General features: G+C 32.7%; 4 protein-coding genes across 8 annotated transcripts in view; 2 read left to right on the top strand and 2 right to left on the bottom strand.

Annotated features, from left to right (window-relative positions):
- LOC125870200 (uncharacterized) overlaps nucleotides 1-15898 on the bottom strand; it is a 390460-nt gene that overhangs the window by 95662 nt on the left and 278900 nt on the right. The window lies entirely within an intron of this gene.
- LOC125870188 (heavy metal-associated isoprenylated plant protein 3-like) overlaps nucleotides 1-15898 on the top strand; it is a 210645-nt gene that overhangs the window by 102451 nt on the left and 92296 nt on the right. The gene's annotated exons all lie outside the window — the stretch shown is intronic.
- On the bottom strand, nucleotides 1077-11266 carry LOC125870185 (protein PTST homolog 3, chloroplastic). 3 transcript variants are annotated; one of them, XM_049550536.1, is made up of 12 exons: nucleotides 11027-11266; nucleotides 8971-9090; nucleotides 8054-8187; nucleotides 7757-7960; nucleotides 6615-6807; nucleotides 5089-5152; nucleotides 4948-4998; nucleotides 4758-4811; nucleotides 3638-3757; nucleotides 2875-3074; nucleotides 1836-1887; nucleotides 1077-1187 (listed from the first exon to the last, which is right to left on the bottom strand). In XM_049550536.1, the coding sequence occupies exons 1-12, from the start codon at nucleotides 11173-11175 to the stop codon at nucleotides 1089-1091; spliced, it is 1440 nt and encodes a 479-aa protein (XP_049406493.1). In that variant the 5' UTR covers nucleotides 11176-11266; the 3' UTR covers nucleotides 1077-1088. The 3 variants fall into 3 exon arrangements, with proteins under 3 accessions (XP_049406493.1, XP_049406494.1, XP_049406496.1); XM_049550537.1 differs by having other exon boundaries at nucleotides 1083-1187; nucleotides 7757-7912; XM_049550539.1 differs by lacking the exon at nucleotides 4948-4998 and having other exon boundaries at nucleotides 1083-1187; nucleotides 4758-4805.
- LOC125870201 (uncharacterized) lies at nucleotides 4034-4278 on the top strand. The gene has a single exon (XM_049550566.1). It carries the CDS (start codon nucleotides 4048-4050, stop codon nucleotides 4267-4269), a length of 222 nt encoding a protein of 73 aa, XP_049406523.1. The 5' UTR covers nucleotides 4034-4047; the 3' UTR covers nucleotides 4270-4278.

Raw genomic sequence — 15898 nt, 5'->3', positions numbered from 1 at the left:
ATTAATTATTTGATAATTTAATTAGTTTGAGCTTGAAATGCTTAATAAAACATCTCAAAGGATTGAACCTTTGAAGATAATCTTACAAAGTCAATATTAAAGAGTCTGGAGCCAAAAACGCAAAAAAAAATGAGCAAAGTTTTCAAAAGGGCAATAAAATTTGAGTATGAAACTAAAAAAGCAACATTTAGATATATAATTTTTTTTAAAAACAAAAACTAGCAACAAATATTACTTTATTAATAATTTATATTTTTTGCTTGCTTAAGTTGGATTATGTTTTATGAATCAATTTAGGTTCAATCCATTGGATTAACTCAACAAGAACTGTCTGTATCAACAAATAATTTGGAATACCTCAACTTTTTTAGAACAAATTAGAGTCAAATGACAATGTTTTTTACAATAACTCAACAAAAACTTTTTTTCGATTTGAATTATCAATTTCAATTCGGTTTTGATCAGCTCTAACACAACTGTTATAACAGCAAAAGGAAGGCTCATATCAGCATGAGCATTGTACATCATTTGCCCCTCCATCCAAATGTTGTCATTTTGATTTAATACTCAATTTTTTTATCTTTTTGACTCCGAACTCATGATACTCCAATATTAAAACATAGTTGATTCATGTGGAAGTGAAATTTAATTATCTACTATTTTTAATTATAATTACATTAATAATAAAATTCCAAAAATATTTGCATAATAATTAGTAAGAGACTATTAAGAAAATTTAAAATAATAGTAACAATAAATACATAAAAAAAAATTATATTCTACTTTGGGTATTTTGTTTCTTCAAAGTGTGGTATTAGTTGATACAATTACATTGCCTTCATCACATCTTGTTGTATCTCCTTCATCTGCTTTTGGTTCTTTGGAGGCCCTTATTTATGAGTAAATAATAATCTAATAAACAGAATGAATGCTTGACAAAGTTATTTAACAAACTCAAGCAGTTGACACAAACCTTGTGTATCAATTTGAGCAAGGCTACTATCCATTATCTTCAAACAGTTAGCAAGCAATTCCGAAACTAAGCTAGGCTCTTTCGTTATCATTTCAGAAGCCGAGCAATACCCAAGTCATCTATCAACTCGTAGTACATTATTGTGTATTGAACCTCTCGTAGTAGACTCTCTTTGAGGATCAGTTGTCCAGTGGTCATCAACAACGAACTTTATCTGTACGAAATACAGTCCTTGAACAATGTAAGACATATTCAAACATCTTTAAAGCAACAGAACAGAAAAGCTATCAGGCAGAAGTAAGATTGAGTAATATTGCTCACTCATGGTAGGACGTTGACGTCCTTGGTTAGCTGAGATTGTCAAACTACTAAAAACACTAAAGTTGGAGAAATGAAATTTGATTTTTCGGAGTAAAGTGGCAAGATTCATTCTTTCTTCCAGCAACTGATTGAGCATATTGAAGACAAAAATCATACCACAGAAAACAAGTGCTAAATCTAACTAATCACTGCAACAAAAATATAAATTGTTTCTTTTATCAAAACATTGTATGAATAAAACTCCATTGTGGTTATTAGTTTTACTCAACCTCAATTTTCTAATTCACTTGCATGTTTCCCTCGTGACTGCAAAGTTGTGGATATGACTCAATGAAGAATACGACCACTGATGAGATTAGACAGAGTTTAAGATCTTTTAAAGGATCAACCAATGAACTCTTAATAGAATTGTCTATGGACTACACAAATGCATGTCAAGCAAAAGCCAAGTTACTTATTCCAAATACAACTATTGAGGCAAAAAGTGACCACACAGCCAGCTTATATTTCTCTATCCTACAGTAGTTTGTAGATAATGTACCTCGTATATCCCTGGATACAGCCATAACACAGTTTTCCAAAGTCGAGGTTCCCTGGAAAGCATAGTTTATCATGTTATTCATAATATTACGATGCCTTTCAGAAAGGAGGCCGAGGCCAATAGATATACAGAATAACTCAGTAGACGGGTAATCCATAGATCTCTGCTTCTACATTTGCATATAAATGACTATTGTAAACAAATGAAAATATATGATGATTCAAAAGATGAGAATAGTTCAAATCTATCAGGGCAAGAAGCCATCTCTTCCCCTACATAGTGCTCTAATTTGAGAAAATGGCTAATAAATCAGCAGGCATAAGTTGGTTGTATATAATGGAGGTGGGGTCCACTCAACAGACTAAGTAATATTACCTACTCCTTCCACCCATTCGTTTGAGCTTTCTATTTAGTTCCATCTCAAAACCACATCCTTCAAAGTAGCAAGATATCCTCCTTCCATACTTCAAAACTATTATAAACTAATACTGCTACCTAGTACTTCAAATTTGAGGAGACGTACTTTTTCTTAATATTGCTACACTTGACTAGTCTTGTGTGTAACACGTGTACAAGTGTATTACAACAGAGCTACAAAAGGTTTCTTAGAAACGCGTTAGTCCTGTGCTCAGCTAAAACCAGGTTGTGTGCTTCGCTTCGCTTAAGTAGCACTTCAGTGTAGGCACTATGGTACTAAGGCATGTGTCTCATCTCCTGTTGATTATGTACTTTGTACTATTTTGCCAATGTAGCTAAGTTTCCACTTTAGCACGAATATACACAACCTTCATGATCAGAGAAAGTCACTACCAATCCTAAAACTGGGCAGGCCACCCAAATTATTGATTGGACAGAGTTCCTGTTCTGGAAAAGGATAAGCAACATTATTGAAGATTTGAAGTAGTACAAAATGATAGTAAGAGATGAATAGGAAAAAACTAAATACAATACCACATCTAAGGAAGTTGGTAATTACATAACCGACAAACTGCTACGTTAAAAATCACCCCAAAGATAAAGAAATAGACAGAGTAATAACCTCATGCCAATGGGATCTATGATATCTGATGATGCTTGGATATCTTCGCCGATGGGATCTATGATATCTGATGATAGTTGTATATCTTCGCCGATGGGATCTGATGATGCATGTGGATCCATTTTTATTTTATGATGCCACCCATTGAAGCTGCCAGCCACCTCAACATTTTCCCCATCTGCCCAGTATTGGATTTCAACCTAATAGAAACATATGTGATAAATCAACAAGCCATAGCTCCACCAGTAGAACCAGATACACTGGTGTGGGATGGAAAGTTGGAGGTGGGGCTTTCGTTTCCTAGTTATTTAGGATCTCTTTCTATTCTACTTATTATCTGTTCTTTTTTGTATTGATGAGGACCACAAATTCTAGCTAAAAGATCTTGTTTCCTTTGTTTCACCCAAACTTCCAGACATTATATTATAGTTCAAGTTCACTATAAATTCTCTTATTTTTCTTTTTTCTGTGAAGCCACAAGTTCTTACTGCTTCTGTTATGTCAAATATACTACCCTGATCAGCCTAGGCCATGACTCAGCAACAGAATATTGTGCTTTTTCATTATTTAAATGATATTACCTTTAATGAAGCCAACATCTATATGAAACTTCTGGTTGATATACCTTGTAAAGTACATAAAACCCCATTTCCAGCAGAAGTTGGAGTAATTTCCCAATTATTCGTCCATGTTATACTTTGGTAGCAGTAGCAAAGAATCTTGAAAATTCAGGAAATGTTAATACAAGAGGTTGCTTGAATACCTCCTTCAGTCCTGAGAGGCTATCTTCAGCAGCATTTAGCTCTGCATCTTTTTCTGAAATAAGTCTTTCTGCTTCTCTGATTTCTGTTTCAGCTTTGATTTGCAAAATTGACAGCAAGTGCTGAAAGTAGAAATATAAGAAAATTACACTTCTCCACTTCATGAAGAGCCAATTGTTCATTTTAGTAATGTTACAAGTATCAAAAAATTATGTTTAAAATTCTCACAATCACAAAAACACATGACCAAAATAGCTGAAATGAATTATCAAAATATAACATTAATGATCATATCAGTAGCATGAATAAACTAGTTCAACTCAAATGCTACAGAAGGTACCCAAGAAAGCAATAATACTAATCACAGATATAGTTGATTATTCTTGTGGTACCACAAAACTTGGAAGAGAAAATGGAGAAGGCAACATTCCTTAAGATTTTCTTGGTCTCTTTTTTGCTTATTTTGTTGGGACAAGGAAGCTATGTGGGAGGATGCTCTAAGGATGCTGATTGTGTAAAGCTGAAATGCATAGATAAACATCCCATATGTGACTTGACAAAACACCAATGCGTCTGTCAAGCTCCACCAGCTAGTTATGGAAGAAAAAACATTCACAAGACTCACCAAAACTAATTTATTATGTTTGTTATAATTAATGTGCAAAAATGAACCATGATTTATGTTTTTCCTTTTCATACATATATATATATATATATATATGGTTCTATAATCAATAAAGATGCCTTATTTCAAAAAAAAAAAAAAAGTTCCCAAGAGAGAACACTCCAGTTTACCTTATCCACTGGTCCCTTTCATAGTTTGTTGAGTTGTGTTATTATGTATAAGATTGTGTCATCAAAAAGTCAAATCACACTTTGGTATGTTACAAGATATATTGAAGAAACTGAACACGAGAGATCATACGCCAATAGTTAAGATGACATAGAAGAATGTAAAATAAGTGGCAACATCTCTGCAGCGCAGAGAAATGTGTCTTTTTCTATCATTTAAAAAAGGAAAATATCCATTACCATAGCAAGGCAAAAAGGGAATTAGGTCTTCGTATTTTTATCTTCTTTTCTTTTCCTGAAGAATGGGGAAGAGTAAGAAGGAAATTATACCTTTTCCTCTTCAATCTGCTGCTTCAATTGAGTTAACTCCAGCTCCTTCTGATGCTAAGAACAGCAACAAAACCATTTAAGGCATTGGTATACTTATGGGAAAGGTATATAAAAAACGTCTGAACAAAGAAAAATTGACGCCAAGTAGGGTAAGCACAATTTCAACAATAAATTGTCCAAAGAGCAGTACCAGCACGAACTTGAGATGATTAATTTCAGCTTGAATCTCCATATTGTGGGGCTAACAGATAAAATATGAAGGCAAAGGAAATTCCAAGTCAAAAATGGAATCAAATAAAAAGCAAACAATCAGAACAAAGAATTTTGTCACCTCAGTATCAGCACTAATTATCCCTTCAGTCATGGTTAAGTATTCAGTTGACAGGCTATCATTCCTACAAAAATCAAGGTGCATTCAGATAACAGAAGGATGGAAAAACCCGAACAAAAAGCAACTTTAGATTTAATCTGATCTTAAATCTTAGAGCTAGAAAGATACTACAGCTCATAGACAAGAAGAGGACGGGAAATCTAAACTCTTCAAAGAAGAAAAGGTCATCAGCTTGTTGAGAGTACATGGAAAAACATCGAGGTTTTAGCCAAAAACATCTAAATATACCTAATACCTCAAATCTAAACAACATCTTTACTATCAGGTTTCATCCTGCTGCTAGTTTGTTTCAAAAACGTAACGGTCATGACTCCTCCCATAGAGCTTCCCCCAACTTAGGTGGAGTTGTAGCATAACGGAGAAGCAAATACCTAGGAAAGCAGCTCTTGAGCTTTCAACTCTTTCTCTCTCCTCGATGCTCGTTCTTCCAAATTGATAAAACTGAGAACATGCCTCGTCCACCGGCGAAGGTGGTCATCAAGAGGTGAATGATTCTGCAAAATTCTGGGACAAAGAAGAACTTCACTGGGTTTTTGGTGAACACAGAAGGGGACTATAGAAGTATACTGAAGGTATTTATTTGATTCCTTGTTATTTTTATAGTTCATTTTTCCCCTTCTGCCTTAAACCAATTATCCTCTTTTAAATTTAAACATTTCTTGGTGCCCTGAATTAGTTCTTGGTGTAAATCGGGGAAACTAGTTATTTCTGTATGAAGCAAAATCTGTGCACCATCCCTGTGCTCATGGAACCTGCGGTTTAGTTCTTCAAAAAAAATTTGAAAAAGAAAAAGGAAGATAATCACCAACCTATCATGTTCAGATCATGTTTCACTCACAGAGACTCAAACTATTCTTAAAACCATAGTCTTTTTTTCCTTCCCCTCTTACTTTTACTTCCTAGTCAAACATTTCGCATTTGTATAACCGCAATCACCACCATATATTCTCAACCAAACTATCTTTGTTGTTGCCGAAAAATAATGTTCCAGAATTAGGATAGCTTTGAGGAAGTCAGGTGCTCAGCACCTTTTTCTGTTAGAGCCGTTAACTTTTTGAAAGAAACTAATGGCAGGACGAAAGCTGCAAAGTTCTGGATACTCCAAGGATGTCTTTTTGTTCACAAGAATGGTTCAAGGATATTTAGGTTCAGGACATAGTTGAGGAATGTTTTTGGCCAAAGATTGATTTATTAAATCAACAAGAATGAGACACAAAAGAAAGATTTATTAAATCAATAAGAATGAAACACAAAAAGAACTTCGATTTCACATTCATCCTACATCAAATTTAATAAAGTATGATCTGTATGCGGTCATAAAAAAAAAAGTATGATCTGTATATTGGTAAACACAATTGCAAAAAATGAAGTAGGGTCAATGAAGAACCAAAGATGTTTACTGAAGGTCCAGTGGAAAATGAAGAACCTAGTCAGATGGAAGCTTAAATATTGCAAGACATGCATACCTCATCAGAGAACTCTGCGTACTAGGATGTCCATCATGCTGGATTGATTGAGCCATGGGATTTTCGCTAAATATCTCAGCACCAGCATCATTACAAACAAGATCTATATGCTCCATAGGAGTAGTAGATTCTGTTTCTACAACATTCTGTCCTTCAACAGATCCGTCTCTTTGAAAGATTTCCAAGCCACTATCTAAACAATCAAGCAAAAACAGAACAGTTAGATTTACTCAAACACTTTGGATCTCATTCTAAAATCCAATATATTTACTCAAGCTGCTCACAGCACCAGAACTTGAAAGTTTGCTCAAGGTCTTAGCCAGTGGCAAATATTAGTCACTGGAAACTAGCTTTTGAGGCAGAATGAACAGTAGATACAATATTGTTTTTGAAAAGTATGAACAACAGATCCAATATGCATCACAACTAATGTTGTTTTTCTTTTTTGAGAAGATCATCACAAATAATGTTAGTAGAGATATAATTATTACTCCATTATTTTTTTAATTTTTTTTTCAACATTAGTAGAGATATAGTTATTAGTTCAATGTTTTCACATTTGGCAAGGGGAAGATGCAAGTGTCAATGCTTCCAGGGTAGCTTTTTGCAGAAAATAAAATAAGAACGCATGGATTCCTTACTTTCTGTAAACTCTTGCATGCTGAGCTTTTGCCCATACATCAATAAAAAAAATTACCTAATTAAAAAAATGAAAAAAGAACATAGCTTAGATTGAGTTGCTAGATAATTTTGAATTCAGGAGACTTGAAATGGTTAACACAGTATAAGCACTTATGAAAGTGCATAAAATATCTGGGCCAAATGGTAAGTGTGTAACATGGATGAATTGGAGTGCTAAGTATTGTCACCATAAAGTACCTGAATTGGTGTAAGTAAACCCAGATAAACAAGAGGAGAAGAGGATTACTTACCCTCTACACCATCCAGGCTCCATTGCGAATAAAATTGACCAATTCAGGTATTTTATGGTGCCAAGTATTGTCATCCAGATAAACAATTCAGGTATTATCAAGTATTGTGTTCCATATAAACTTTATGGTGCAAGTACGGTGCCAAGTATTGTCACCTAGATAAACAATTCATGTCATTTAACATAAGCACCCTGAAGTAGCATCACTTACCGTCTATGCTATCCAGTTCTCCATTCTGAATAAAATTGGCCACCTTTTCCTCCAAGAAAGAATACCCCAAGGGTTCTTGATCACCAGAATTTTGCTCATACGAATTCAGAATCAAATCACTGCTTGCATCATTCGTGTAGTCATCCACTGCAGAAGCTTCAGTTGGTAAAGAAACATCATGAGCCATGTCTGCTATTTCCCCATCTGACCTTTTAAATTAGCAGGTTGTCAATCGGAAAAATCCAAAATTGGCCATGTTGTTACAACCTAGAATACACAGGGACAAGAACTGCTGACCTAACGATTCATCTTCACTTTTTTCAACAAGGCCATCCTCTCCAATGCACTCATAGGTTGGTTGTTTGGAAGTTAAGAGAAGCTCCTTGACAAGTTTGTATCCTCTTCTTCTAACTATGTTTGCAAGGTCTTGCCTGTGGAATGTATGAGACAATCACATAGCTTGCAAAAATGTCTCTAAAGATCTGGCTCTTAAAGACTCAAAATCCAAATTTTTTTGAAGTGTTTACACTTAAGAGTAACATTGATGTAAGAAATATGGTTGTCTCGCGTGACAGTGTAGCAGTTCATACAAGTAGAATCAAGCACTAAAGAGACACGAATTAATAAAGCACAAGTTCAAGAAACTTTCCATGCCTTTGTCCTAGCACCTTTTACATGCCCGGAACATGGCGAAAGCATAAGCTATCACCTTCATGTTACAAGTCTCATTGATATTAAGTCATCTATTCAACGCAAACAAAAAGAATGAGTTCCTTCAAATCCATTTATCTCCAAAAAAGGATAACCGGCACCTCTCAACTGTATTAGAGAAGACCTATCCTAAAGGAAAAACCAGTTGATACCTTCTTTCTCCTGAGTTCCAACCAAATGTTGGGCATGTCGCAGGGAAACTCAAAAAAGAATCAAGCTAGAACTAGCTACTAGCTCCCCTGCAAATAACTCAATTTGTCCTATTTCACTTGACCTCTCAGTAAGAGAAATTCTTTTCCGTTGCTAATATTAGTTGGAGTTTGACATGAATTAGGTGCATTCCTCTATACATACAGCTTTTCAATAGCTTCAGATCATTTTAACTATACTAATGTTAGCTGCAAAATGGTGGGGGGGGGGGGGGGGGGGGGGGGGGGGGGGGGGGGGGGGGGGGGGGGTGATGGAAAATGAAAACCAAGAACATAAATGGCATTCAAGTTCACCTTCCGTTCTGTGACAGCTCTTTCATGGTGGGTACGTGATCCTCCGGAAGTCCAACAGAAGATAAAAATTCTCTGATGTCGTTGCAGAGATCATCATTGCTTTTCACCTTCTGGCTTGCCCTAGACCCACCCAAAACAAGAAAAAGAACGTCAAACACCCATCTCAGTAAGATCAAGAAGCAATATTTCAAGAAAAATACTCACATTAGTGCAACCAAGATTCTATTAGCTAATAAGTCAGTATTGAGAACCTAACTGTAAACACACTACAATTGAGACAGGTAGATAAAACTAAAATACAGTCAAATGGTGATGTATAAGAATCTGAATTATTATTGAAGCACTCATATCAGTGCATTCAATGATATTCATAGCTAACTATTCACTCTCAAAAACCAAGCCACAAACAACAAAACATAGAAAAACTAAAATGCGTTAGATGGGTGATTAAAATTAACCTGAATTTTGCAACTTTCATAATTAAACAGACTACGGGTGTTGCTATTACCCCCCAACTCTAAATTCTAATGTTGCTATTTAAAGTCGCTCACATTAGTGCATTCAAAGACTCTAATAGCTAACAAGTTAGTATTAATAACCAAACTACAAACACAGTATCAATATCAAGAACCACAAACATTGTATTGTAGCTCAAAGGTATTAGCAACACTCCATAATTTAATTACAAAGTTGCAAACTTGAAGGTTCAGAGGGCACTGGTATGTATTCTCTCTTCCTTTATTGAATGAAAGAAAACCAAAATTTGAAGAAAAATCACTTAGATTAGTGCATTCAAAGACTCTTATAGACCGTGGCGGAACCAAAATTTTCATTAAGGAGTTTCAAAATATGAAGAAGTAAACACACAACGAAGCCGAAGGGATTCAACATCTACAAAATATATATATATATATATAAGTTTTTAACCATGTATATACAGTGTAATTTTCCGTCAAAGGGGGTTCGGGCCGTTAAATTAGGTCTTAGGCCTAACTCACACGCGTGGGCAATTTTGGGCAATTTTTGACCCACTTCACGCCCAGTGCTTGGCATCTAGTGCGTGGGCATTGTTTGGGTAATTTTTGATTTTTTGGGCCCCAACATCGGGTGAGATGGGCCCTGCTTTGATACCATGTTAAATTAGGTCTTAGGCCTAACTCGCACCCCAAAAACTAGCTCAAAGGGAGAAAGATTGTTCAAGTCTTATAAGGAGTCCACCCATCTCATTAACCACCAATGTGGGACTTTTTGCTTTAACACGGGCCCTACTTGGCTCCGCTCCTGCTTATAGCTAAAATGTCAGTATCAAGAATGAAACTACAAACACAATATCAGTATCAACAATCACAAACATTGTCTTGTAGCTCCAGGGTAATCACAACACTCCATATTTTAAGCACAACACTTCAAACCATGGATATCAGGGAGACTCCAATGCATTTTTCTATTGAAGCAAAAAAAAAAATCAAACTTTAAAGAAAAAACGCTCACATTAGTGCATTCATAGACTCTTACAGCTAAAAAGTCAGTATCAAGAACCAAATATAAACACAGTATCAGTATCAAGAACCACAAACATTGTATTGGAGCTCAAGGGTAATAGCAACACTCAATAATTTAAGTGCAAAGTTGCAAAATTGAAAGTTCAGAGGGACTGTTATGTATTCTCTCTTTCTCTATTGAAGCAAAAATAGCCAAAATTTGAAGAAAAAAATCACTCAAATTAGTGCATTCATAGACTCTTACAGCTAAAAATCCAGCATCAAGAACCAAACTACAAACACAGTATCATTATCAATAAACACAAACATTGTATTGTAGCTCAAGGGTAATAGCAACACTCCACAATTTCAGCACAAAGCTGCAAAACCTGGATAGTTCAGGGGAGATTTTAATGCATTCTATATTCCCCTAATAAAGCCCAAAAAACCAAACTTTGAAGAAAAACACTCACATTAGCACATTCAAAGACTCTTACAGCTAAAACAATCAGTATCAAGAACCACAAACATTGTACAGAAACATAGATAAACCCAAAAGGGTAACTCAAACGAACCTGGGTTTCTTAATTGAAGCACAAATTTTTGATTTTGAACGACAAATTAGAAAGAAATGATGATTGTGGCGTATACAGATAGAAGGGTTAAGAGTTTGAGAAGAAAAAAAGAGCTTATGGGAAGTGGGGAAATGGAAAAGAGACGCCATTGGAGAACAGAGAAAGCAATTCTCGAGATGGGTTTTGCAGCATTTGAGAATTTGGGGGATTTTTTTGAGCAAAATTGAAGAAGAAGAAGAAGAACAACAACAAGAAGCTACTAGAGTATTCAACAAGAACAAAGTTATGAGAAGATGGCAAGTTCTTTTCCTCTTTGGAATGCTTCTTTTTTAGCAAAAAATGTGGTTGCCAATTGTGTGAAATGGTTTGCTATCCTTTGGGTCAGATATTTGATACTGGTATTTAGGTCTGATATTTGATACTCGTATTAAGACATGACTAAATTTGGAGGATCATTTGTATTTTTATATACTAATATTTTCATACTAATAGTTATAGTATTGTTTTTGTAATTTCTTGTCATTCGATTTTATGCTTCAATTATCTTTTATTTTTTGTTGTAGTTAGTGTTCCAATACTAGATGTTATTTACTATGTTATTTCTTGTACTTATGTCACTTTTTTGTTTAGACGGTTTTAAATTATTTTTTCCTTGAGTCAAGAATCTATCAGAAAAAAAAACTGAATCCGATTGTTATTGAAGTTCGATTATTCATGCATAAATAACGGACTTCAACCACATAATGCTAAAACTGAGGCAAAAATATTTAACTAAACTTTAATCATATGCGTTTGAATTCAATCACATTGATTAAATTTAATTAAATCTTGAATCTTTAAGGGGAAATGGTTGGCCTTTTAATATACATTGTTTAAATTTCAGTCAGATAAAAACTTTAAACACTGTATATCTTAAGTAAATAATTTACAAACTTTACGCACTAAAAAAATATGACTTAAACTGTGGTTTCAAAATCCACTACCTTTGCACTTCGCCCTAATATTAATAGCATTTTTTTTTTGGGCAAATTACAAAATTCACATACTTTTAAGGTAAAATTACAATTTATCCCTTAAAATTTTATAATTACAGAAATCCCTCAAACGAATACAATAATATAAGCGTTGATACATTAATCTGATGCGTGAGATACATTAATCGTTAAGTAAGATACATTACATTTTATACATGATANATTACAAAAATCACATACTTTTAAGGCAAAATTACAATCTATCCCTTAAAAGTTTATAATTACAAAAATCTCTCAAACGGATACAATAATATAAGCGCTGATACATTAATCTGATGCGCGAGATACATTAATCGTTAAGTAAGATACATTATATTTTATACATGATACACTAATCTGATGTACATTTTATACATGATACACTAATCTGATGCGCGAGATACACTAATCTGATGCGCGAAAATAAAGGATTTTGGAAATTTGTAAAACTTATAGGGGATAATGGTAATAAGTAAACTAAAAGGTGGGATTTTTGTAATTTTTCCTTTTTTTTTTTCGTTTTACCTATATTGGCCACAAGTTAGATAATTTAAGAAAAAATTGGCTATATCTTAAATAGTAGGGGCGAAAACTGGCTACTAACTCAGTCTCTCCTTTGTGCAAACACAAACTGGTAATAGCCCAGGCCCAGATATAGGTCATATATATTGGGCCTATATGCAATTGGGCCAATTTGTACATAAAGCTTCATCATTTATCATTTCTTAAGAGTCAATTTAACTAAGTATATCTTCGAAGTTAAATTGATTAGATTAATTTAATATTTCAAAACTAAAAGTTAGATGTTCAAAAATTACATGCAAAATAATATAAATTGTAATTTTTTTCTCATATCAAAATGATGAAGAATTATATTTTAAAATAGTAATTAAAGTTTACGTAATTTGAATATCGAGAAACGAGAAGTGATACATAATTTGGGTTTTATTTGTTTAAAAAGACAAGATATTGGTTTGAAAAACTATGTTCAATAGTCACCTTCTATTTATACCTAAAAGTTGTTAATCTAATAAACATTTATTAAACAAAACAATCATGAAAAATGTTCTAGAAACTAAATATAAAGTCAATGTCCGTTGAATTTTGAATGAAGCCAAAAGTAATAAATAATATTGACAGATTAACCTAATTATCTAGAAATGAGACTTTTGTTTTGATTAAAGTAATTATCTGGAATAGTTTTGATTAATTTGAATTTATGTCGCGAATGCTTCTTATCATGACTCAAATTTCAAATCTTTAATGATGTTTTTTCATATACATATTAAATCTTAAACACTATCAAACAATTTTCACGAAATTTCCGACTTCGAATATTCTCTACTATGTGTGTATTTGTGCAAGTTTACTCTCTTTTTTCTTCTTCTAAGGACACAATTTTCAAGCATAAGTAGCTAGGATTCAATTTAGTAAAATCATTTATTTAATTCACATATGATTTTCTCCTACATCTAAATGTCAACTACCTTCTACCAAAATTTGTCCTACACATTTTTCTAGTTCAAAATATATATTTAGTTAATACCTATGAACACAACCATAATAATATAAGCTAAGTGCAAAAATAGTATAATTAACACATTAAAAAAATCATAAAATGATCAATAAAGTAAAAGAACCAAAGTCAAATTTGATATACTTCAAACATTATATTATAGTTATATATATGTTAATCTTAACGTACCTTCACACGTAACATGTAGTTTGATATTTTTTGTTTCATTCATTAATTTTCAATTCAAGATTCCATAGGCAAAGAAGAAAGACAACCCACCCCACCCCACCCCACCCCCACCCCCCACCCAATGATAATATAAGAAAAGAAATAGTCACATTCTTGAAAACCAAACTTGTCCAAATTTCACTAATAAGAATTTTTTACATGATTTAAATTTTCATGACATAGAATCTTAGATTTAGAGATAGTATGCTTTGAATCGGAGATAATAAGTCAAAGACGAATTCAAAATTATTGGTTCGGGGTCTACTACCATCCATTGAAATTTTAATGAATTTGACATATAATTACATATTGTGCTTTAAAATTATTGAATTCAGATGAACCTGATGTCGTAACGCCACGTCCACCTTGGGTTTACGTGTATTATGCGTGTGTGATAACATCATGATTTTGCATTCATCACTAAGATTTGTATGAGCTAATTAGCTTCATTGTTTATGCATTTTAAATTTTGACCAATGTCTTTTCAACTTGAAATATTTTTAACCTTAATTTTCCAATGGAGTATTCTTTTACCATTTTTTACTTTAAAAAAAACACAAATATGTCAAAGAAGAGAGAAAATGGTTCCATAAATGAAACCCCAATTATAAACCTAAACAATTGCTCATATATTGCACAATTACTTTTCTAATAAAACGTTAGATTAATGTCATCTGACATCTGCAATAACTTATGGTATAATTTTAGACAATGATCAAGTGTATCTCATAAAAAAATCTGTCTAATCAAAAAAAATAAAATCGTAATCTAAAAAAGTTCATAAGTTACAAAAGAAATTCACGAAAAAAATTAGTACGTAAAATTCGTTATGAATGGAAAAAGACGTACGTACACAAAAAGTTGGTATAAGTTGGTTTAAGAGTGCAAAACAATCATCAGATTAAATTAATATATTTATAAATATTTTGTTAGGTAAAGTAACTTTAACTAACATGTTCAAAGTCCAATAATAATTAAGGAATATATTTATAAATATTTTATAATTTTTCCCTTTTATTCTGTTAAATCGTTATAATTAGCTGCAATTATAGGTGGTTTTGGATATATAGCTTACAACCAACCTATGTATGAAGTTATTAATTATTACTATAAAGTAGGAATAATATGAAATCTTGTATGAACATAAAGAAATTCCATTTATTAAGTAAAATTTCCATGCATTCTCATTAGATTAATTACGTATCATTGACACATGTACTACGTGCAAGGTGGTATATTTTTAAAAAATTAGATTTCTATATGTGCATTGACATTAATTCACCAAACTAGGTCGTTATTTGCTCAACTTCGAGCCTTAGTTATGGAATTGCATTTGAGTTTTATAGTCTTCGCGTGAGATTTTTTATCGGGAATTTGAATTCAGTAGACTCCTAATGTAGCACCAAATAACAGATGGAAAACCAATTTTTTTTTAATCTAAATAAAACAGTAAAATATGAACTAGCGTTTATATAATATAATTTTAGATCATGATTTTAACATTTTCTCATAAAAAATTGATTTGCTTAAAAAAAAATCCTTAGGCCGTAATTTAAGAGGTTCATAAATTACAAGGGAACAAAAGCCATTTGCTCAACAACGCCCCGAAAAAAGCCAAAAGAATAATTGATGAAAATTATTTCAAAGTCACCTTTTGAAAATTTAAACAATGAAATGAATAGTATATCATAGTAGATAACGTAACTATAACCATATATAAATATAATAAATCCACTAGAAATAGCATCATTGCTTAGTAAATTTGTCCTTTCTTAATGTAAAAACCAAATATACTAATTTAAAATTTACACGAAATATTAAAAAATATTATATTTTAAAGTAAAAAGACAAAATTTATCAAGAGATTTTGACCTCCTCCACCGATTAATAATTGACTAATTTATATTATAATCTATCTTTATCACATGAAAGATTTGATTAATTAAAATAAATAAATAAATCAGTGTTTATGAAGCTTTTCATAATGATCCAATAATAGTAGCAACAGCTAATAAAAAATATTAGCAGTACAAATTGAGGAGGTCAAAATTAAGCTCCTAGCTATAAATGTTAATATTTTTATTAAATATATTATAGTCTATAGATGGGACCCCC

The sequence above is a fragment of the Solanum stenotomum genome, chromosome 7, assembly GCF_019186545.1.
Source record: "Solanum stenotomum isolate F172 chromosome 7, ASM1918654v1, whole genome shotgun sequence".
NCBI lineage: Eukaryota > Viridiplantae > Streptophyta > Magnoliopsida > Solanales > Solanaceae > Solanum > Solanum stenotomum.
The sequence above is the reverse complement of the archived record's forward strand: the minus strand, read 5'-3'. Positions and strand labels throughout refer to the sequence as shown.